Here is a 22,657-nt window from a genome sequence, read left to right on the forward strand (position 1 = left end):
GGCACACACTAGACCATGAACTGGACTGATCTGAAAAGACTACTGACTTGCTATCTTACCCCCTGTGTCTACTCTGGGCAATGAAAAGAAAGTCGGATGCATTTAATTTTTGAAGTCAAGTGTTTATTGATCTGGAAATCGAGTCTGTATACCTGCTGCTGATGGCAGAGTGTAGGCAGCACGTGAGCCACTGTGTTTTGTGTGCTCTGAGTGATGTGGGCATTTCCCTTTCACCTGTGACAGGGCCAAAGCAGAGGCACAGAGGCCTGAACACAAACATGAAAAACACCTTACCACCTGGGAGTCGGCAGCAGGTTCAGGCACATCCCTTCCTCAGGCATTTGAGCAGCTCTTTCTACAGCATTGCCCCGAACGGCAGATGGAAGAGTCAGATTAAAAACCAGTGAAACAGTGGTCCCCTAACCTCTTAACCTTCTCCTACTCCACCTCCTGACAAAAAACCAAACCAAAAACCTAAAGAGGCACTTTGTCGGCTAGACATCAACCATCTTCGTTAGCTTTATATATTTCCAAGGAAAAATTACAAGGGTTGTTAAAGTCATTTTAAAACACACAAGAAGCAACTATTGAACACTTACTACTACAATGCCATGCATTGTCATATTCGTGGTTTTTTAAAATTAATCTCAGAACGGGGGAAACAGCTTATTAGCAGACCCCGCCCCAGAGGATGAGGCCTAGGTGGCTGGTAACAAGAGCAGGGTAAATATCATAAATGGTAGAACTCAGATTTGAAAGCAGATCTGCGCCCTCAGACCCATGTCCTTCCCACGATCACACTACCACACATCTAGAGCAGAACCTTCTTAGCCACAGAGAGCAGCTAGCAGAAAGCCACTGCAGGAGGAAGGGCCCAGAGGAAAACTGCTGGGAGTGTCCAGTGGGGCAGGGGACAGAAGCACACGCCATGCGTGCAGTGTTATTTAGAAGCTTTTTTTCTTAAATATACAGAGATGGGTTCATACCCAGGCGTGTCTCTCAAACATTCATTCATCCAGCTTGGGCACAATAGGGATGCTGGCAGATTGGCAGCGGGGGTTCGTGGTACAGCCAGCACAGGGTAACAGGGGGCCCCCCCCGGGAAGACAATCTAGCCAGGAGCGGGAGCCCAAAGGACAGTGTGATACCTGCGCCGAGGCGGGTGCTGGGCTCCAGGAACCGTACTGAGAGCTCAGGGTTAGGTCTGAGATAGTGAGTGACCTGTGGGTTGGATCACCAGAAAATGAAAGCAGCAGGAGTACTTTGGGCTAGTGGGTTTTTTGTTTCGTTTTGTTTTGTTTCGCTTTTTGCAGGGACTCCCCACGACGTGCTGGAACAAACAGTGTGACAGTTGGGTTGGCTGGAGGAACTGAGCGGCTCTCCCTCCCCACCTGCCATTCAGAAACCCCGCAAAAGTGTAGCCTGAGGGTGTGTGTGAAGAAGCAAGGAGTGACTCCTCTCTCCCCACGAGGAGAGGGCAGTGCACCCACAGTGGCCTGGTGTGTGCGCCCGGGTCGGGGAGGGCGGCAGGCTTGGCTCTGAATGCCTGAGCCTCTTCCTGGAGCTGCAGCTCTGCTTGGGGGTGACTGCTGTCATACTGTAGGTGTGCAAAGGTGCGGCCAGAGCAGGGTGGGATTCAGTCTTGAGAAGGTGAAAGGGACTTTTTCTTTCTTTTTTTAATAAATTTATTTATTTATTTTTGGCTGCGTTGGGTCTTCATTACTGCGCCCGGGCTTTCTCTAGTTGCGGTGAGCGGGGGCTACTCTTCGTTGCGGTGCGCCGGCTTCTCATTGCGGTGGCTTCTCTTGTTGCGGAGCACGGGCGCCAGGCACAGGGGCTTCAGTAGTTGTGGCACACAGGCTCAGTAGTTGTGGCTCACGGGCCTAGTTGCTCCGCGGCATGTGGGATCTTCCCGGACCAGGGCTCGAACCCGTATCCCCTGCATTGGCAGGTGGATTCTCAACCACTGCGCCACCAGGGAAGTCCCTGGGCTTTTTCTTTCTTTTCCCCAAAGAGCCTGCAGTCTGGGGGCGGAGATCTGGACAAATCCCTAATTCTACTACTAAGGGCTAAGCACTGAGCATGACTGGTGGAAATCGGAAGTCAGGAGGACCCTGAAGTTGGTGTGGAGGAGGGGCAGGGGTCCAGAGGTGGTACTGGTTATCTATTTCTGCGTAACAAATTAACAAAAAGGTGGAGCTGCTTAAACCAACAGACGGTGATTATCTCACAGTTTCTTTGGGTCAGAAATCAAGGTGTGGCTTAGCCGGGGGCCTCCAGGCTGAAGGGCTTTCATGGGGTGGCAGTTTTGCCATTAGCCAAGGCTGCCCTCCTGTCTGAACGCTCAACTGGTGTCGGACCTGGTTCCGAGCTCGCTCCTGCAGTTGCTGACAGGAGCCAGTTCCTCACAGGCTGCCGGCTGGAGGCCTCCCCTCTGTTCCTGGTCACGTGGCCCCATCCCAGGGCGTTCGCAACAGGGCAGCTGGCTTCCTGCAGAGCAGGTGAGTGGGGGGGAGGGCGCCCAGAAAGGAGCCACAGTGTTTGCGGAGCTGATGTCACTCCCGCCATACTCTGTTCTCCAGAATCACATCAGGAAACACACTCAAGGGCATGAATACCAGGAGGCGGGGATCAGCGGGGCCATCTTAAAGGCTGCCTGTCAGAGTGTCCAAGCTGAGACCTGAAGAGTGAGGAGTTGGCTGAGCACAAGGGGAGGGGCGGGAGGGAGTGTCTGGCGGGTTGGGCTGCGGCTGTAACTCTGTGGCTGTGCGGGAGAGCGGCTCCCGTGGGTGGAGACGTGTGCTAGAGAGACCAGCAGGGCCCAGAGGGCGTAAGACCTTTTAACCCAGATTTGTGAAGGTGGACTTTACCCTGGAGGGAGGGAGACCTTCAAGCTGGAGGCTAAAATTTAAGATCTGACCTTAGAAAGATGACGGTGCTGTGGGGAGAACGGATTGGAGGGAGTAAGAGAGAAAGAGGAAGGCCACTGGGGGATTTTGAACTAAGGTAGTGACTGAAGGAGTCTAGAGATACTAAGGAGTTGGACTGACGGTCGCCACCTTCTAGAACACAAGTTCAGCAGGGTCTCTGGTATCCCCAACCTTCTGGCTTGAATAACTTGGGAGAGCCTTTCTCTGAGATATGAAACACAGAGGACAAACATGGCTAGGAACTCAATATTTGAGAAACAGTGGGTCTGAGGTGCTTCGTGGGACATCCGAGAGTAGATGCTCTGTAGGCAGTTGAAATGAGGGCATCTGCAGAGCTTCCCACAGAAATAGTGAGAGATGCAGATTAGAGAACAGTAAGCACCCAGGTGCCGATTCGTGAGAGTGGATAATACGGCCACCAGAGCTTCCGGGACACCCTGAGCAGCAACAGTGCTTTGAAAGACAGTACAAGAAGAGAGGCCAATTGTCATGCACGAAAGAAAGCCCAAAATATGCTGCCAGGGAGGAAAACCAGGAGTCACAGGAACCAGAAAGAACACGGGGTATAAGAGTGTCAAGTAAGGACTGCAGAGCCCAGTGAGCTGACGCCTGGGGCAGGTGGGGAGAGAGGTGAAAAGGAATGTTTTCCAGAAATACGAAGTATTATTTAATATTTTAGAAGTTAAAGCTGCCATTTCCAAATTCCATTAAAAGACAAACAAAATAGATAAGCATTTAGACATCAGTTCCCCAAAGTTGGTCTTTGTAGCGGCAACTTGAAAAAATCACCCAGGAGGCTTTTCAAAAATACCAGTTCCAGGGTATGTCCCAACCCTATAAAATTAGTCTCCCAAAATGGAGGCAGGGACAACTGACATTTTTTTTAAAGCAGCCAAGTGATTTTTGAAGTGTGACAGGCTTTGAAATCACTTATTTAAACCTCTAAGAACTACTGCTTGATATTTGGCTTAAGCCCTTTCAGAAGAATTAAAGTGACAGAAAAATTCATAGTTTGCTGAGCTGTGAGAGGCTGATTGTTAAATTTAAGGCTTTAATAGGAAATTTAAAGCAATCAAGAAAATAAACTCCCCCACGAAGTTAAAAAACAACAACTAAAAAACACATCTTGTATGTTTATTATCAAGAAAATGCTAATGACGGCAATTAGGACTATAAATTTAGTTGAGAGTAAATGAGAGCTAGGCTAGTAAATAAAACTGTCTGTAAACATTTCTAAAATAGTTATCCTCCTTGGTGTGGTTTGTAAAAGAACCCAGTGGATATCTGAAGAGCTGGGGACCAGTTCCTGGCTCTGACTGAGTGGGAAGTCCTCATTGTTTCATAAACCAAGAAAAGCCCCCCAGCTCACAGTTGCCTCTTCTCTGGGAAAACCCCGAAGCTCTCTTCTCAGCACTCCTGGAGCAGCCTGGGCTGCACCCCGGCCTCCACGTCCTTACCGCTTTCCTTTGCCCCTTGGCAGTTTACCTGGGAGCCTCAGAAGTCCATTAAAAGCCCTTTCCGGGTCCTCGGGGACCCCTGGCCTTGTAAGCTCCACAACCAAACAGCAGCCTGTCACATACAAAGTCTCCAGAGTCCCCCTCGGGCCCCTCCAGGCTGGCAGCAGACCCCCAGGGACTTACCTCCCTTCCTCTGGAAATATATTTCAAAGTTCACCGCTCATCCCTCCCCTTTCTCCAGGACTTTAAGTTGAAATAGTTTTCCCATTTCTACTTTCTCTTGCTGTCCTTAATGAAAAACCTTATACTGGTTTTTCATTTGTTTTATACCATTAACTCCTCATCAGGAAATGAAAGTAACAAACAGAGGGAGGCTAGGAAATCACAGCTCCCCCTCCCTGGTTCAGTGGAAGCCTCTCTAGAAAGGCTCAGATGTTTACATCTTCAGGTCAAATTGCTCCAAACAATAGGTGCCCTTAGGTTTACCCTCACTGGGCAGAATGTGCCTAATTTCACTGGTCTCCTACCCCACACAGGATTTCTCTGTGCTCCTTAGAATGTTTCTTTAAAATTAGTTGAATCCCAAACTTATTAGTCCACAAAGAAATGCAAATAAAATATTATTCTTGTTCTATCAAGATGGCAAAAAAAATTAAAATGAAGTTTGATAATACCCAGTTTGAGCCAGCGTGCTGGGAAGCTGACTCATTCTTGCATCGCTGGAGGGGTTCAGAATCGAGAGCCTTCTGTACTGTACTGAAGGGTAAATGTGGGCGTACTCTTCACAGTAATCCCACTTTTAGGAAAATATCCTAAGGAAATAATCAAGAGATGCAGTCAAGGATTTAGGAACAAAGAATATGCATGGCAAAGCCATAATTGAGAAAAACTGGAAAGGACTTACGTGCCTCCCAGGTGGGGCTATTTCCACAAATCCTCCTGCATCTCTATGGTGCATGGGGCACATCCAGCCTTGCAGTCGTCCAGGTGCCAAATGTTTATTAGGTACCTACTTTGCATTAGGCACTTGCCTGGGTAAACAAAACAGGAAAGTTCCTAGCCGCCCCCGCCGGAAGATGCACTCACTAAAATTCCTAATCTCGTAAAACAAGTCTAAGATCGTTCACATTGTGCTTTTTGAGGGGAAGCAGGGTACACACTGTATCACCCCTCACTCTCTCATCCCCTGCCATAAGCAGTTACCAAATCCGAATATTTTTTCCTTCAGTGGCTCTCCCTAGACGACCTCTTCATTCCTTTTCAAAAGCAGATCCTAAGGCTCAGAGGTAACCTGATAATAGCAGAAAGAACACCCACATGGAAGTCTTCCGATTGGTTTCTAATTCCAGGAAGTTGCCGACTTTGGGCAAATCACGTCACCTCTGGACTGTTTCTAATCAGAATAAAGAAAGAAAGGGCTGGACCCATCTTTCAGGTTCTCGGAGTCCAATAATTTCTGACTCTGACAGAAACATCCGTAGATGAGGGAGTCTTACACCGCGGCTAGAGGGAGGGGGAGGTGGTGAACCCCTTGAGGATCTGCGCACCTCTGTCCGGGGAGTTCCAGGACAGAGAAAAGGCAAGGGGCCGTGTAGCTAGAAGGAGGGCAACAGTACAGAAGCTGACGGGCCTGTGGCTGGTGGGGAGGCCGGGCAGTGGCACAGGCTCGGCCCCAGGCCAGTTCCCTACACGCTGCCCTCCTTCCCCTGGGCCGACTCCAGGCCCACCGCGTTGGTAAGCAGGCAACGCCCTTCCTTCGAGTTGCTATTTCATAGTAATAAATAACAGCTAATAATTATTGGGTGCTTCCAGGTGCAAAACAGTGTGTAGTCAATTTAGTTACCTCACAACAAAAGTATGAGGTTCATTCTGCTGTGCCTGTTCTTCTTAGCGCAAAACATAGGCTTAGGAAGGTTACAAAACTTACAGGAAGTCGCTTGGCTGGTCCCCAGGTCCAGGGCTCTTCACCTGCATACTGGCCAGTCTTCCTCTTTTCCTGAAAAGGCAGTGGGACAGTCTCCCATTTTACCCCCTCTTTCCTGCTGCAGAAGACAGGAACTCGGGTCATTATGGTGGTAAGGGTTTATTGATTACCAACTGGGAGACTGAAATAAATACACAGGGTTGCCTAAGTTTACGGATGGTCTTAGAATCTACTGGGGCCTCCTGTTTCCATTTAGAGCCCCCTTCCTCCAGCCCTCGTCCTCCACAGCGCCCTTCCCTGTCAGGTCAGGGTGAAGGGTCAGCTCTGAAGGGGCCGTCAGGAAGGAACAATCCTCGTCCTTTCCTCAAAGGGAGAGAGAAATTTGCAACTCAGAGGAGCTCAGATCTTGACACCCAGTTTGGACTTTGATCCTTGCAGTTAAGATCTGCTCTGAGAAATTTCCCGTGACCTGTTGAGGTTCGCTGCTACAAAGCAATAAGGAGTTTTGACATTAAGGGCTACTTAATTCAGGAATCTAAAAAGGCGGTTTAGTGTCAGGGTCCTATGAGCTCCTTGAAATTGTACAGGTGTGTATGTGCACAGGTGCATTTTTCTGGGGAGAGTGTTCATAGCTCTCCTTGGATTCTCAGAGGGGCTTACAGCTGCCCATAGGTTAACAATTCCAAGTGACAAGCGGGTGTTGCTAAGGGGGGGACAGTGGGCAAATCTGGTGGGAGTGGAAAAGGGAGAATGGAAGGTGGGGGAGGGGTATTCAGGTAAGACTTCACAAAGAGGCAGGATTCTGGGATGGGGGTTGGGGGAGCTAACATTTCTTGTGCTCTTACTGTGCGCCAGGCATTGTTCTAGACTAAAATTTACAAGGATTAGTTCATTCTTATAACAGCCTTATGAGGTAAATAAGATTATTGTTCTGGCTTTGTAGATTCATTCATTTAATAAATATTTACTGAGCACTATGTATCAGGCACTGTTCCCAGAGCTGGGGCTACAGCAGTTAACAAAACAGTCAAAAATGCCTCCTTTGTGGAGCTTACATTCCTGTGGGGAGACAGATGAGGAAACCAGGTTCCCAGAGACTTAAGTGACAAACAAGGGTCTTCAGCTAGTTAAGCAGTAGAGATTTGAACCCAGGCAGTATGGCACCAGAAGCTGTTTTGTTTTGTTTTGTTTTTTTTAAGGAATGTATAATAACTTTTTTTTTTTTTAAGAAACTGCAACCTATTTTATTTATTTATTTAATTTTGGCTGTGTTGGGCCTTCGTTTCTGTGCAAGGGCTTTTTCTAGTTGTGGCAAGCGGGGGCCACTCTTCATCGGAATGTATAATAACTTTAAACAATTGAAAACTTAAATTTTCTGTGCCACAAAAAATACCAAAAATTAAAAGGAAAGTGAGAAAATATTGATATCGTACAGAGCAAAGAATAGCTCAAAAATGTTTTTAAACTATAAATCAAAGCCAAAACAGACATTAAAAATGAATGGGCAAAGATTACTAAAATAACTCAGAAGAGGAAATATACACGATCAATAATGTTAAATACTGGCTTCCTGAATTAACGTCAAACATTCTGTTTATTGCTTGCACAGTAAGGAAGAGCTTTACCTTGACAGAGTCTTAGTAACCTGTCAGAGGGCAAAGGGCGGAGTCTGGATATTTACTCAGGTTTTGGAAACTGGTCTAGGGCAGACCTTTGCATGGGGAAAGGGGGCTTGGTTAGGTTTGGGTAGGACCATGATCTAATAGTTTGGGATTAACTGACACAGCTATGCAAGGATTTTAAGGAAGGGAGTTTAAAGAATCACAACAGCATGCCAGGTAGAAACCTAGAAGCAAAAATGCAAGTTGGCTTTCTTTGAAGGAGTGTATAACTGTGACTGCAGTCGTGTGCCTGCAGTTCTTCATGCTAGGCACTTGTTGGGTTTATCTAGATTTACCTGAGCTGCTTCCGATCTTTAGCATAGATGTCTTTAGTGCTTGTGGATAAACAGGTGATGGTGCTAAGAAGCCCATAGAATGAGGTAGAAGGGAATGATTGGTAAATCAAGTTATTGGGTTTTCCCTTTTTTTTTTAAACCCCATTTTAATTACAGTGTGTGTATTCTCAACTTTTCAGTTAGATTTTAAAAAATCCTTGAGGTGTTATTGACATTCAACAAATTTCACTTACTTAAAAGTATGCAATTTTGTTAAGTTTTGACATGAGTTATGTACTCATGAAACTATCACCACAATTAAAATTATGAATATATCTGTTACTTCCAAAGTTTCCTTGGGCCTCTGTCAAACTCCCCTCAGCCCCCATCTCCAAGCAGCAACTGATTTGTCTTCTGTAACTATAGATTATTTGCATTTTTGGTTTGATTTTATACAAATGGAACCCTATAGTATGCATTCATTTTTTGCCTGGCTTTTTTTACTCAGAATAATTGTTTTTAGATGCATTCATGTTGCTTCATGTATTAATAGCTTACTCCTTTTTATTGCTGAATAGTATTCCATTGTATGGATATATCACAAATTATTTATCCACTCATCTGTTGATGCCAATTGGGTTGATTCCAGTTTTTGGCTATTACAAATAAAACTGTGATTAACATTCATGTGTAAGTATTTGTGTAGACATATACATATGCTTTTATTTCTCTTCAGTATTTAATTACCTAAAGAATGGCTGGATCATGTGGTTGGTATATGTCAAAGTTATTATTATTATTATTTTTTGGCCACAGCTTGCAGCATCTTACTTCCCCAACCAGGGATCGAACCTGTGCCCCCTGCAGTGGAAGTGCGGACTCTTAACCACTGGACTGCCAGAGAAGTCCCACAAAGAGTGTACATTTGGGCAGAGACTACTTAGTCTGGGGCTTCGCAGATTTGTTCTCGTCTCCTTTCAGGCCAAAGGCCTTTGCCACAAATATGTTCCACTAGATCCTTGGTTAGGCCAAGAAGCATACAAACTTGATTTCTTTCTTCGTATTTATTGGAGCCGGAGGTACTGGAGCAGCAGCACTGTATGTCTTGTATCTGGCATTGCTCAGTCATTTGGAACAGAAAGAATAACCCAGAACCCAGAAGAAATTGAATCCCAGTGATCAATATATGTTCTACTCAGTGAATGTGGATTATAGCAAACTGAAAAAAGAAGGTCCAGACTTCTAAATGAAATGTTTGACTATAAAGCTGCTTAGAATGAAGGTCTTCCAGAAGTTATCTGTAAAATTTTCTATTTAACCAGGAAGTATTTCCCCTCTACATACATGAAATCACGTTGGTGTATTGTGTTGGTGTTTACACTGATTAATAAATGTCTGAAACTTGAAAAAAAAAAAGCATACGTACATTCTTAACTTTTGTTAAGTCTAATTTATCAATATTTTAAATATTTATTTATTATTATTTTTAAATTTTTGGCTGCATTGGGTCTTAGTTGCAGCACACGGGATCTTCATTGTGGCATGCAGGATCTTTTGTTGTGGTGCGTGGGCTTCTCTCTAGTTGTGGTGCACGGACTTCTCTCTAGTTGTGGCCTATAGGTTTTCTCTCTCTAGTTGTGGTGCGTGGGCTCCAAGAGCGCGTGGGCTCTGTAGCTGTGGTACGTGAGCTCCAGAGCGTGTAGGCTCTGTAGTTTGTGGCATGCGGGCTCTCTAGCTGAGGCACACGGGCTCAGTAGTTGTGGTGGGCGGGCTTAGTTGCCCTGCGGCATGTGGGATCTTAGTTCCCCAACCAGGGATTGAACTGGCGTCCCCTGCATTGAAAGGCAGATTCTTTACCACTGGACCACCAGGGAAGTCTCGATCAATGTTTTTTAAGGACTGTACCTTTTTTCATATCTCAGAAATCTTTGCCTAACCCAAGATCATTTACCATGTGTTTTCTTTCAAAGTTTTCTAATTTTAGGATTTACATTTATATCTATGATCCATTTTGAGTTGATTTTTGTATATGGTGGGAGGTGTGGATCAAACTTCATTTCTTTTACATGTAGCTATTCAATTGTTCCAGGACCATTCACTGAAAAGACTATCCTCTTTGTCACTTAATAACCCTTGAACTTTGTTGAGCAATTGACCATATATGTTTGGGTCTATTACCAGACTCTTTGTTCTGTTCAATTGATCTATTTGTCTGACTTTACCTCAATTTCCCCACACTGTATTTATTAATCACTGTAGCTTTAGTGTAAGTATTGAAATCAGGTAATGTAAGTCCTCCAAGTTTGTTTATCTTTTTCCAAGTTATTTAGGCTCTTCTAGGGCTTTTGCATTTCTATATTAATTTTAGGATCAATTTGTTAAGTTCTACGGAAAAGACTGCTGGGAGTTTGAATGGGATTGCACTGACTCTATAGATCAATTTGGGGAGAACTGACATCTTAATAATATTGAATCTTCTGACCTAGGACCACACTATATTTCTCCATGTATTTAGGACTTCTTTAGTTTCCCTCAGTAGTTTTCAGTGAGCAAGTCTTGCACATTTTTTGTCAAACTTATCCCCAAGTATTTCAGATTTGCCTTGTAATACTATTGCATATAGAAATACAACTGATTTTTGTAGATTGACTCTATATCCTGCAACCTTGATAACCTCACTTATTAGCATCAGTAAGTTTTTAGTAAATTCCATAGGATTTTCTACATGGACCATCATGTCATCTGTGAATAAAGACAGTTTTACTTCTTTCTTTTCAAACTTTATGCCTTTTTTTTCTTGTCTTATTGCACTGACTAGAAACTATAGTACAATGTTGAAGTATTAAGAGTGGATATCCATGCCTTGTTCTTGATCTTATGGGGGAAGCACTCAGCATTTCCCCATAAAGGATGATGTTAGCTGTAGGTTTTTTGCAGATGACTTTCAGTATTTTCTGATCCATGAACACAGTATATCTGAGGTGAGGAAGTCCACTGAGTTTTTGGTTTTCTTTTCTAAACCATGAATGAACATTAGAATTAGTCAAAAAATTTTTGTGTTTATTGGGATGAGCATATAAATTGTTTTTATTTTTTAATCTGTAACTGTGGTGAATTATATTGCTTGACTGAATGCTAAACCAACCTTGCTCTCCTTGATAGACCCCAATTAGTCATGACATACCATTTTTATCACTGGATTTGAATTACTAATATTTTGTTAAGAATTTTTACATCTACATTCATGAGAGTTCTTGGTCTGTATTTTTCTTTTCTTGTAATTTCTTTGTCTGCTATAGGTATCAGGGTAATGCTGGCTCATGGGATGAGTTGGGAAGTATTACCTTGTTGTGGGCTGAATTGTGTCCTCTCAGAATTCATATGTTGAGGTCCTAACCCCCAGTACCTCAGAATGTGACTGTATTTGGAGGTAGGGTCTTCAAAGAGGTAAGTTAAAAAGAAGTCATTAGGGTTGGCCCTCATCCAATATGACTGGTGTCCTTATAAGAAGAAGAAATTAGGACCCAGACATGCACTGAGAGAAGACCATATAAAGACAGAGGTAAGACGGCCATCTATAAGCCAAGGGAAAGGCCTCAGAAGAAACATCCTGCTGACACCTTGATCTCAGACTTCTAGCCTTCAGAATAGTGAGAAAATAGATTTCTGTGGTTTAAGCCAACCAGTCTTCGTTACAGCAGCCTTAGCAACTAACACATACTTCATCCATTTTCTGGAAGACTTTGATTAGAATTTTCATTATTTCTTCCTTAAATTTTTGATAGAATTCACCAGTGGACGGCTTCCCTGGCACCCTCTCCAGTGGTTTCCCAGCAAGTTCTGGGCTATGCCACCTCTCCATGGATGTTCCCCTGGTGCCTGACAGCAGATTCCAAACAAGTGGCACTGGTGCAGCATCTCAGTAAACTTCTTTACCATCCGGTGGGCCATGGCTGTGCCCTCTTAATAAAGTCTGACTCTCAGCCCAAGGGGGAGGGGGCTTTTTTAGGTTTGCCTTGCCTCAGCCCTAGGGTTAGTGGCTGCTTCCTATATATGCTATTCTTGTATTCTTTAGAGTTCTTTTCATTGCTTAATAGCAAATAGTCCATAATTCCAATTTCTTATTACAGTAGTCCGTGATGGTTACTTTTATGTATCAACTTGGCTGGGCCATGGAGCCCAGATATTTATCAAACATTATTCTGGATGTTTCTGTGAAGGTGTTTTTTGGATAAGACTAACATTTACATTGGTGGTCTTTGAGTAAAGCAGATTACCCTCCATAATGTATCCTAATCAGTTGAAGGCCTTAGTAGAGCAAGAAGGCATTCTGCCAGTCAACCCTCTTTGAACTTGAACTACAACTCTTTCCCTGGGTCTCCAGCCCGCCAGCCTACCCTGCAGAATTTGGATTTACCAAGGCTCTACAACTGTGTGAGCCAATTCCTTAAAATAAATCTCTATATATACATATACATACACACACACATCCTGTCGGTTCTGTTTCTCTGGAGAATTCTCACATAGTTCTATACATTAAACTACCCCTCTTCAAATTGCTGTGTGATTTCTGTCTCTTGATTTGGACCCTGACAAACACACCATTATTTTCCCCTGAACTCTGAATCCATATGTGCAACTGTCTATCAGCATCTTTACTTGGATGTCTATCAGGCATGCCAAACTTACTGCCAAAAGTAAGCTCTTGATGTTCCTCCTGCAAACTTGTTTCTCTTATGCTTTTTCCAATTTTTGCTAAAGACAACTCCATTTTCAGTGAGGCTTTCCCTGGCTAACCCATTTACAATTGCAGTCCATCTCTAAGCAGTCCCGACTATACTTTCAATCCTTCTTCTTTGCTTGTTGTTATTATCTAACTACTATATGTATTACCTATTTGTCATGTTTATTGTGTAACTCCTCCATTAGAATATAAATTCCATGATAGCAGGAATTTGATGTATGTGTATGTTTAAACTGCTTTATGTCCATAACCTAAAGTAATGCTTAACATACAGTGGGTAATCAATGAATCTCTGCCTTTCATTTTTGCTGCGGACTAAAAAGCTAGTTATTTTTGAGTGTTTTGTTTAAATACTACCCTTTCCCCAGTTCATAAATACATTCTACATTTTCTTCAAAAAATTTTGTTTTGCCTTTTACATTTAGGTTGTTAAGCCAAGAATTAATTGATCTTTCTGTATGGTGTGAGGTAGGGTTTTTTTTTTTTTTTAAACCCCTTTTAGATAACCAGTTGCCCAGCAGGCTATATTTCTACTACATAATGGTTTTATGTAGTTTTATCTCTCATAATGGTTTTATCCCTCTACTTTCTGGAGTCACTTGCCCTGTGAACTGCTCAGTATTAAGGTTCTACAAAAATGAAGCAAAACAAAGTATCAACCCCACAGTTTTATTTGTAAAGAATGAAGCATGAAAAGTCATATTTAAATGTACTCCAAAACCTGAAAAACCCACATCAGTTTCTCTGATACACATGTTAAAGTGCTTGATATCACAATACTCTTTAAATTTTAAGTATGCTCAGATGAGAAAAAAAATCCAGTTCTGATGCATTTTGTTAACAATACAAAGAAAACAATATAATTTAAATGCAGAAATGCTCATTTAAAAAAAAGATACACAGGGTACATTTATACATGGTTCAAGTGTAACATAGAGAATTCTTTTTATAAGTTTAACACCCTCATTTGATTGACAACAGGAACTCTTACCACACCTCTCTACTTTTAACAAGATCTGTCTAGTGTTTGGAATAAAGGCTGGGCCACATGTAAATACATTTAGGTAATTGGGTCAAGCGTGATTCCCTCCCACATAACCCAAGGATACCCTGGATTCCTTCAGATGAGGAGAGTGTTTTTGACGATTTCTTTTCACTCTGGTATTAATTGCTCAATGTGATAACTTTCTGGAGCCAATCTTTATTTTGTCCTTGAGAGGACAATCAGGTCTAGTAAGATCTGAAAGGATGAGGTTCTCCTTGGATTACTCTGATCTCACTCCATCGGTACCCTCTTCAAAAAGCTTGGAAATCAGTTTGATTCAAGAGATTTATAAATGTATTTTAATAGGAATAAGAGACCTAGTAGCTTATTATTTGTTTCTGTCTCCTTTTACACTAAAAGGTAATGTAACAAATACTTACATAAGAAACACGGACTTCAAATGACATGGATGACTTGGAAATAGGATTGATTCACTTTACAAAAGTAGAGAAGATCTCAAGACTCCATTCTCAATCAGTGAAGGTGTGTTAATACTGAAATGTAAATAGCTACGGTTCAGATTGTCCTTTCGAATGGTGAAAAAGATAGACTAGTTTCTGTAAACCTCACAGAGAAAATACTCACAGTTCTCAAAATGAAAATCTACTGAAAAAATCATAATTCTTAGCAGAAAGAAGCTATTTCATCATTAAGAGTTACACTTCCAATGCTGTCAAATAAATATTTCCCTGGGGAATCTGAGGTCCTTGTCTGTTGCCTCATGTTTCAAAATATCTCAGAGGTGTCAACATTTACTACACATGGACTGTTATGTATAGCCTCTATCCCTCTTTTACTTACATTTACATACTATAGTGCTTTATTGCCAAAAAAAGGAAATATGAGCAATTCAGTATTTCCCCTGTATCATTCATATAGTGTGACAGAAGTTCATTAAAATGATTTCTTAAAAAGCCATGTTAAAGTAAATACCATAGTGTTACAAAAGGTACAAAATGTGTGAAATATTTAAAATAAATTTTAGAGGGAAATCATAAACTTTTGCAAGCTTTAGGTTCTTCTATCAAATTCCTGCCCCCAGTGGGAAAAAGGATGGAGAAGGTTGGGAAACCTTCCTTTTGTTCTCAGTAGCCCATTTTTCTCCACTGAGAACCCTACTTTATACTACTCCACACTGAGCCTCAGTCATTTTTAAGGCGCTGGTGAGCCCCCAGATAGGGCACAGCTTCAGGGTCTCACACATAATACCAATTACCAGTGTAATGCCACTATGTCACCAAGGTTGATATTAGGAGTTTCAGGACATTTGAAAAACACTTGGAAGATAAATGTTTCAAGAGATAATATTTTTGGCAATTTAACTTTAAAACAATTTTAAAACAATTGTTTTAAAACAATTTCTTCTTAAGCTATTATTATGTGAAAATACTAATTATGATTCCAGGCATTACTTTTAATTTATTTTGAGGAAAAAAAAGTCAATTACAAAATTGATTTTTATGTACTTTAACTTTGAAGTGTGATGATAAAGCAATATACTAATTTAAAGTATTAACAGGAAAAAAAATAAAGTGTTAACAGAGCAGAAAGTATACCTCTGAATGACTTTCAAAAGTCAGCTTAGAAGGCTATGTACATTTATTCTAAGGATTCTGCTACTGTCCTGCTCAAAATATTTTGATATTGGCTCAAAGACAGTTATAAGCCATGTAAGAACTAAGTCTTATTTCTTTAGAATTGTGTTACTGGAAAGTTACTCTTATGTGACTCCAAACTTTGCTTAAGTATCCTTTTCATTCATCAACTTGTAACCTAAGGACTTTTTGTTGTTTCCAAATATTAAATTTCTTTTGAAAGGCCACCATTTCCCATCACTGGCAGTATTCAAAAGAATGGGCTGTAGGTCATTCAGGCAGCTCATAAGGAAGTCCCCAGCTGTCTGGAGCACTGGCTTTATCACTGGCATACATATATGGACTCCCAAGGTGACCACTCTAAAGGGCCTAGCATTCTAGAGGATGTGTCAGTTCTGGTGTGATTCCTTCTTTTGAAATTGGTCGTTTCGCTACTGTAGTCAGACAACAGAAAGTGGGATGAAACTTTAGGTATAACTCTTTGGGGAGGTATTACTTTTTAAAGTAATGGTTTTATTCACAGGTCCGAAATCCAATTTTGCTCCTAGTTTTTTTTTTTTTTTTGGCTGCGCCGTGAGGCTTGTGGGATCTTAGTTCCCTGACCAGGGATCAAACCCGGGCCCTTGGCAGTGAGAGCACGGAGGCCTAACCACTGGACCGGCAGAGAATTCCTGCTCCTACTTTTTATAATAGGTGTAATTCTCTATAACTTAAGGACAACTTGTTAAAATGAATATTAATCCCTGTGCTACCTATATAGGTGGATGAATAAACAACCAAGGGTAGAAAGGCTATTAATATGAATGCCTTGAAGGCCAGTCTCATGCAGCCTGGTGTAATAAAAAACATGAATTCTAGACTCTGTGTTGTCACTGCCCAGGTGTGCGGGTAAGTATTTAATCTCTCTGACCCTTAAGTGTTCCCATCTGTAAAATGAGAAGGCTAGACTAGATGACTCAATTCTAGCCTGCTAACCTAAGCCATCTCTCTGTTTGCCCAGAATGTGTCACAAGCATGGCCTTTGGAAAAGGTAACAAGAACAAAATCCGGGATTGGATCACGCTACGGTTTCTCATCATTGAAACAGTAAGTGCCTAGTGTGAAACTGGTGCTGGATGGCTCCCATAACAGACTTTCCATGTCCCTGGAACAGCCATATCACTGTGGACAAACTTTAGCTGTAGGCAAACAAAGTTCTGGTCCACCCAGGTCACCCAGAACCATCTTCTTAAACCCTTTCCACGGGTTTCTAAATGCTGCCTTCAACTCTCCCTACCCTCCTCAAGTACTCAGTCTCGTATTAAAAGCGCGTGTGCCTTGGCTGAATACAGTGTTTGATAAAGGGAGTGAGGCACTTGTTTCATTAGTTTCTTCTTCCAGGAAAAAAGGTAAACAACGCTATTGGCTAAAGCCTGGACCCTCAGATTACACAAGGGTCCTGAGAGGCCATGGCTTTGCTTCTCAGCCACAACTGGGAATAAAATCTGGAGCTCTGCTGAGGCAATTTCCCTGCTAACAACATGCAAATGCCTAATTAGACTTACAGGACTGACCGTAAGATGAAGACTTAAGGTAACGAGCTAATACCAAATTTATTTAACTTCCTTAAAAAATACCAAACTGGAAAGTTACTCACAATGTTTGGTCTTCTAAAACTGTTGCCTCTTGTTTTGCTTCCATTTTGTCAGTACTGGCCTGTACCTTCTCTGGGCCAGTTGTTTTACATTTTCACCCCTGCTTACAAAAGAACATAAAGCTTGCCCTGAAACACCCAGAAAGGGTTCATTCTTTCTCTCTTCTTCTGTTATTTGCATTATCATGGTCAACAAATACTTTCACAAAAACATTCCAAGCCACACAGAGCCCTCCTCCTTCTTAAACATTCTTTCCATTTCCTGAGGGGGGATGGGCACCGGGCGAGGGGAGGCGGGTGATTGGAACCAAACAAAGACAGTGTTTGTGGTTATCCTTAAGAGGTAAGGGACCACTGCAGGGTTGAGATGGCCAAATTAAAAGTACAGAATCAAACTGCTGTTTGCAGTTCTTAAGACCATGAGGCCAACACTCTGAAATTCACATCTCCCCAAAGTACCACAAATAACAAGAATAAAAATGCCAAGAATGAAGTTAGTCTAGGCTAATCTTTCCAAAGTGTAAAGAAGTTATAATCCCACAAGTTAACACACTTCTCAGGGCTTTGTGTGTTCTCTTTCCAGTTTAGCCAAGCTCCTGGGGTACAGTATTTAAAATATTTGAATCATATCTTGTGCTGACGGAAAAATTTTTCCAAAAGACTGGAAAAGTGGCTCAATTCAAACGTATGAAACCATGTGAAACTTAAAAGCTATAAGTGAGGGCTACTATCCCCTACAGTAGGTAAAGCTGTTTACATTCACAATACAAAGGATCAGACACCAGGACGGCTGGTTACGACATAACAATGCATTCTGAGTTCCTTTGTGATACCTGGAGGAAAAAAAAAGCCCCACTCGGTTGCACTGTATTTACATGTTTACTGGCTTCTTCCTGACTAGCACCACTCTTTCTCCTCTCCCCCCCAACTCCCAATACTTTTAAGCTACTTATTTTAAGTCACAGGAATATTCAATCTAAGAAAAGTTATCTTATTAGAGTAATATAATTTCTCAAAGAAGAGAGCATATTTACACACATCTAACACATGAAAATACTCTATTTTATACTAAATTCCAGGTTCAAATGAACTACAATACAGCATTTTACCTTGTCTGTAGTGTCAGGATTGTTCAAATTGGGGGATACGGTGTGTTGCCCCCTGCAGTGACTCACTACCTTGTCAGACAAGTCCAAATCGGTCCCCATCGTTGGGGAAGGTTCAGGAACAAGGGGTCTGGACTGAGAGTTTCTAGCTAATTGGGTTACACATCCACTCCTTTGATGAGTGAGCCTTCTAAGACTATGGTGAAGTCCTGGATGGTCTGCAGAATGCGGATGAGGGAGTTGACGGTCATGCGATCTCGCAGGAGGGCGCTCTCCTCATACATTCGGGTGATGGCAGGACACTCGGCTAACAGTGGAATCCACTGTGGGAGCAGGCGATCCCTACAGACCCAAACAGAAACAAGTCCTGAGCACTGCTGCCCTCGCTGCAGAACAAGGCACACACTGGAGCTTTTGACGGGAAGGTGTGGGTGTGCGACTGGATGGGGAAAAAATCTAGCCAAGCTCTGAGGTCACCAAAGACAAAACCAAAGTCAAGTAGCTGGATAATTACTGGTTAAAAAGATAAGGTAAGGAGACAGTGTAAGCTAACGAGGAAACCCATCAGATTCTAAAAGTGGGTCTGCACAAGTTGGCCATAAGGACTTAGATGTATTAAAGAAATTCTCTATTCTGATTCTACCACTTTAAAAAAAAGGCAGAATGCCATTTTGTATTCTTTTTTACAGGGATGTTAATCAGACATCTGTGGCAAAGCATGCCGAAGTATACTGACCTTTTGGGAAGAAAGTCTCCATTTAATTGTAGGGACTAGCAATTTTTTTTAAATTTACACAACATTACAAGGTAAGGAACAAAATCAAAGCAGAAAAACATTAAGTAGATTTTATAAACCAAAAGAGGGGTTGCGCTGGTCTAATAAATCAGAACAGTAAAGCGATAAAAGGAGATAAGGATCATACTCAAAAGGAACGTAAAAAAACACAGCTGAAACTGGGCAGCTTTTATTAAGAAGAAATACAGAACTTAACTCAGTAAACCAGTTGTTTCAGGAGGACAGGATCTCAATCTTCAGTGTTTCCTGATTAAACTGACATTTAGCTATCTGTCACTAAGTAGCTAAGACATCCTCAATGAGCACCTCTCACTACGCTTTCACGACAAGGCAGCTAGGCCATCCTGCACCTCTTGCTGGGGCTTCTAGGGGTTTAGAAGAAAACAAACATTGCACAGATAAAAAATCTTCTAAAGATCTATGGGGTTCATTTCTTACAATTCTGAGAGCCGTTTTAAAATTAATGGAGTGTACAGCTCCTATGTGTCATTTTAAAAAAAGAAAGGGGTAGGAAATTGTCTTAAAGAGAAGACTTTCCATAGTAAGAATTACTCAGATAGTAAGAATTCCACAATGTATTAAAATTAAAGCAACATGGTAGCATGTACACACTATACAAGCTCTATAGAGGAAATATGTATGTGTGAATGTGCTGGTGTGTCTAATTATCTACCCATCTACCTATTACTTATCCACCCACCTCTGGTGCAGTACTGTGTAACGGTTCAGAGCTTTGGGCTCTGGAGTGCGACTGGGTGTAAATCTTGGCTCTGCCTCTTTCTAGCTGTGTGATCTTGGGAAAGTTTGTTAACTTATCCGTGCCTCTTCTACTTTCTATTTTCTCATCTATACAGTGGGGATATCACTTGCTACTTCATGCAATGGTGGTGGTGAAGTGATAGGAGGGTTAAATGAGATAATGTATGTGAAGTACTTAGCATACTGCCCAACACATAGCAAGCACCCAATAAACAGGAGTCTCATAAAATTTGGTACGAAAGAAACCCAAGGGAGAGCTTTGGAAGGGGCATGATCTGGTATAATCTTTTCTAAATTCTTGCTCAACATATGACAAAGATAGGGAAAGTCAAGAACTGGCTTAATACCGTGTTCCAAGGCAAACTAAAATCTGGAATTTGCCGTCCTTCCCAATGTTCCTGGGTGCAGTATTAATAGCATTTACATAGTGGCAGAAGGTTTTGCAGGATGATTTCTGAATGAGGACATCATCTTCATTGTCTAGAATCTGGTCAGTTGTTTCAAAATAAGCAACTGCTCTCTCTGGAGAAGGAAGTCAGAGTCATATCACAATACACATAATACTTCAAATAAAAAAAGATGAATCACTTGGTTTATTCCGGAAATACTAACGACACTGCATTATAGCCAGTCTTAAAACCAAAACCATTACTTTATCACTGGTTTCACAATAAATTCTAGAGGCCCATGTTTCATGGTAGAACAATATGCTCCCAGGAGTTTATTTTCTAATCTAGACTGCATTCCAGACGGTTGGAAAGTTTACTCTCTTTAGAATACCTTCAAGAAATGGCAATTGACAGCAAAGAAAAAAAAACCCATGAACTTGTCTGTTAAGACTGGAGCCTTCTAAGAGTAAGTAGCAAAGACATGGTAGCCATTGAGGTGGCGCCCTTTGTTCTAGTTACAGAATGGCTGGCTAACACTGTGCAACAAAATTCTTGAAATGGAACTGCTTCAGTAAATCTGAGGAAGAGGGACTTCCCTGGTGGTGCAGTGGTTAAGAATTCGCCTGCCAATGCAAGGGACATGGGTTCAAGCCCTGGTCCGGGAAGATCCCACATGCCATGGAGCAACTAAGCCCGTGCACCACAACTACTGAGTCTGCGCTCTAGAGCCTGCGAGCCACAACTACTGAGCCCGCACGCTACAACTACTGAAGCCCGTGCGCCTACAGCCCGTGCTCCGCGACAAAGAGAAGCCACCGCAATGAGAAGCCCGCGTACCGCAATGAAGAGTAGCCCCCGTGCGCCGCAGCTAGAGAAAGCCTGTGTGCAGCAACGAAGACCCCACAAAGCCAAAAATAAATAAATAAATTTATTTAAAAAAAAAATCTGAGGAAGAGTTATGTATATACATATCAGAAGCAGGAGCAGTAAGAGTCTATGCATTCCAAAAGAAAAAACAACAACCCACTCTAGGGGGCCTAGCTCTGTCAACTTTCCTTTCTTTGTCTAAAAGTTATTGGATAAAATCAACTACTTCATCCAGGCCTTATTTACAAACATGAAATGATTACTCTCCCTGTTAAAGAAACTGGGAATTGTAGAAGAAGCTGCATAGCAAGATAAAGAATACAAAGTTTAGCGAGCTAGAGCAGTGCATTCCAGTAGGACTTTCCATGATGATGAAAACATTCTACATCTGCACGGTCCAGTTCTACAGCCACTAGTAGGGCTGGTGTGACTGAGGGAGTGAATTTTAAACTTAATTTAAATTAAGCCAATTTAAATAGCCACATGTGACTACTGGTTACCATACTGGACAGCACAGACCTAGAGTGATCCTTTTAAAACATAGATTATATCATGTCACTCCTTAGCTCCAGGCCTTCCAAGGACTTCCCATCCCATTCAGTACAAAGAACAAAGTGCTTCCAGAGGCCTAGAAGGCCCTCCACAAGCGGCTCTGGCAGTAAACACCCTCTCCTCCGAATCCCAGCCCCTCTCCCTCACTCCGCTCCAGTCACACCGACATCCCTGCTGCCCCATGCAAGGCCAAGCACAGCCCCACCCTGCTCTGCAGGGCGCTTCTCTCAGCCTCCAGTGCCCTCTTCCCCGTATTCACAAGGCTCACTTCCTTAAAGTCTTTGCTTAATGTTACCTTGTCAACAAAGTCTACAAGCACCCCAATTAAAAGAGTGCTCCCACTCCACTTCCTTTCACCTTGCTCCATTTTTCCGGATCAACAATGACCTTCTAATATATCAGATGAATTGCATATCTGTTATGTTTTTGTGTATTGTTTGCCCCTACCAGATTATAAATTTGTCAACCACAGGAATTTCTGTGTTTTGTTTACTTTTATCTTTATGTATATCTTGAACATATGTATATCTTGAGAATACTGTTTAGAATATTGTGGACATTTATATATATTTGTTGACTGAATGAAAAGCACAGATACTGCTTATTTGATATTTACTTTTAAAAACATACACCCTTATCAATAACTCTTATTCACTCAAATTCCTGAGTCTGAGTTTTCTAAGAAACATTTTGATGACCTTATAACAACATACACCAGCTTTAATTTACCTATGAAGTCCCAGATGAAGACGTTCTTGTGAAAGATGCGAGCAGATTTGAAGCCATGGTGGAAAACTTGCTCAAGTGCTGCAACTAAGCCACTCTCTCCACACAGCAACACAGTGAGGCTTCCTCTCTGTGGAGCGCAACACACAGTGCCGGAGAATAAGCTCTTGCTCGATGTTTAAGAAAAATACTAGAGGA

At 42.2% G+C, this 22,657-nt stretch overlaps 1 protein-coding gene and 1 pseudogene across 9 annotated transcripts in view; one reads left to right on the forward strand and one right to left on the reverse strand.

Annotated features, from left to right (window-relative positions):
- The first annotated feature begins 5,892 nt into the window (after nt 1-5,892).
- On the forward strand, nt 5,893-9,523 carry LOC118902557 (annotated as a pseudogene).
- A 4,121-nt stretch (nt 9,524-13,644) lies between these two features.
- Nucleotides 13,645-22,657, reverse strand: part of DENND5B (DENN domain containing 5B) — a 210,526-nt gene continuing 201,513 nt past the window's right edge. For all 9 annotated transcript variants that reach the window (XM_036864677.1, XM_036864675.1, XM_036864676.1 and 6 more), the window contains 3 exons: nt 22,463-22,589; nt 20,273-20,447; nt 13,645-18,712 (listed from right to left, as the gene is read on the reverse strand). In XM_036864677.1, the coding sequence (XP_036720572.1) occupies nt 18,529-18,712; nt 20,273-20,447; nt 22,463-22,589 (486 nt within the window). In that variant the 3' untranslated portion in view covers nt 13,645-18,528. The remainder of the gene's footprint in view (nt 18,713-20,272; nt 20,448-22,462; nt 22,590-22,657) is intronic.

The sequence above is a fragment of the Balaenoptera musculus genome, chromosome 10 (genome assembly GCF_009873245.2).
Source record: "Balaenoptera musculus isolate JJ_BM4_2016_0621 chromosome 10, mBalMus1.pri.v3, whole genome shotgun sequence".
Classification (NCBI taxonomy): domain Eukaryota; kingdom Metazoa; phylum Chordata; class Mammalia; order Artiodactyla; family Balaenopteridae; genus Balaenoptera; species Balaenoptera musculus.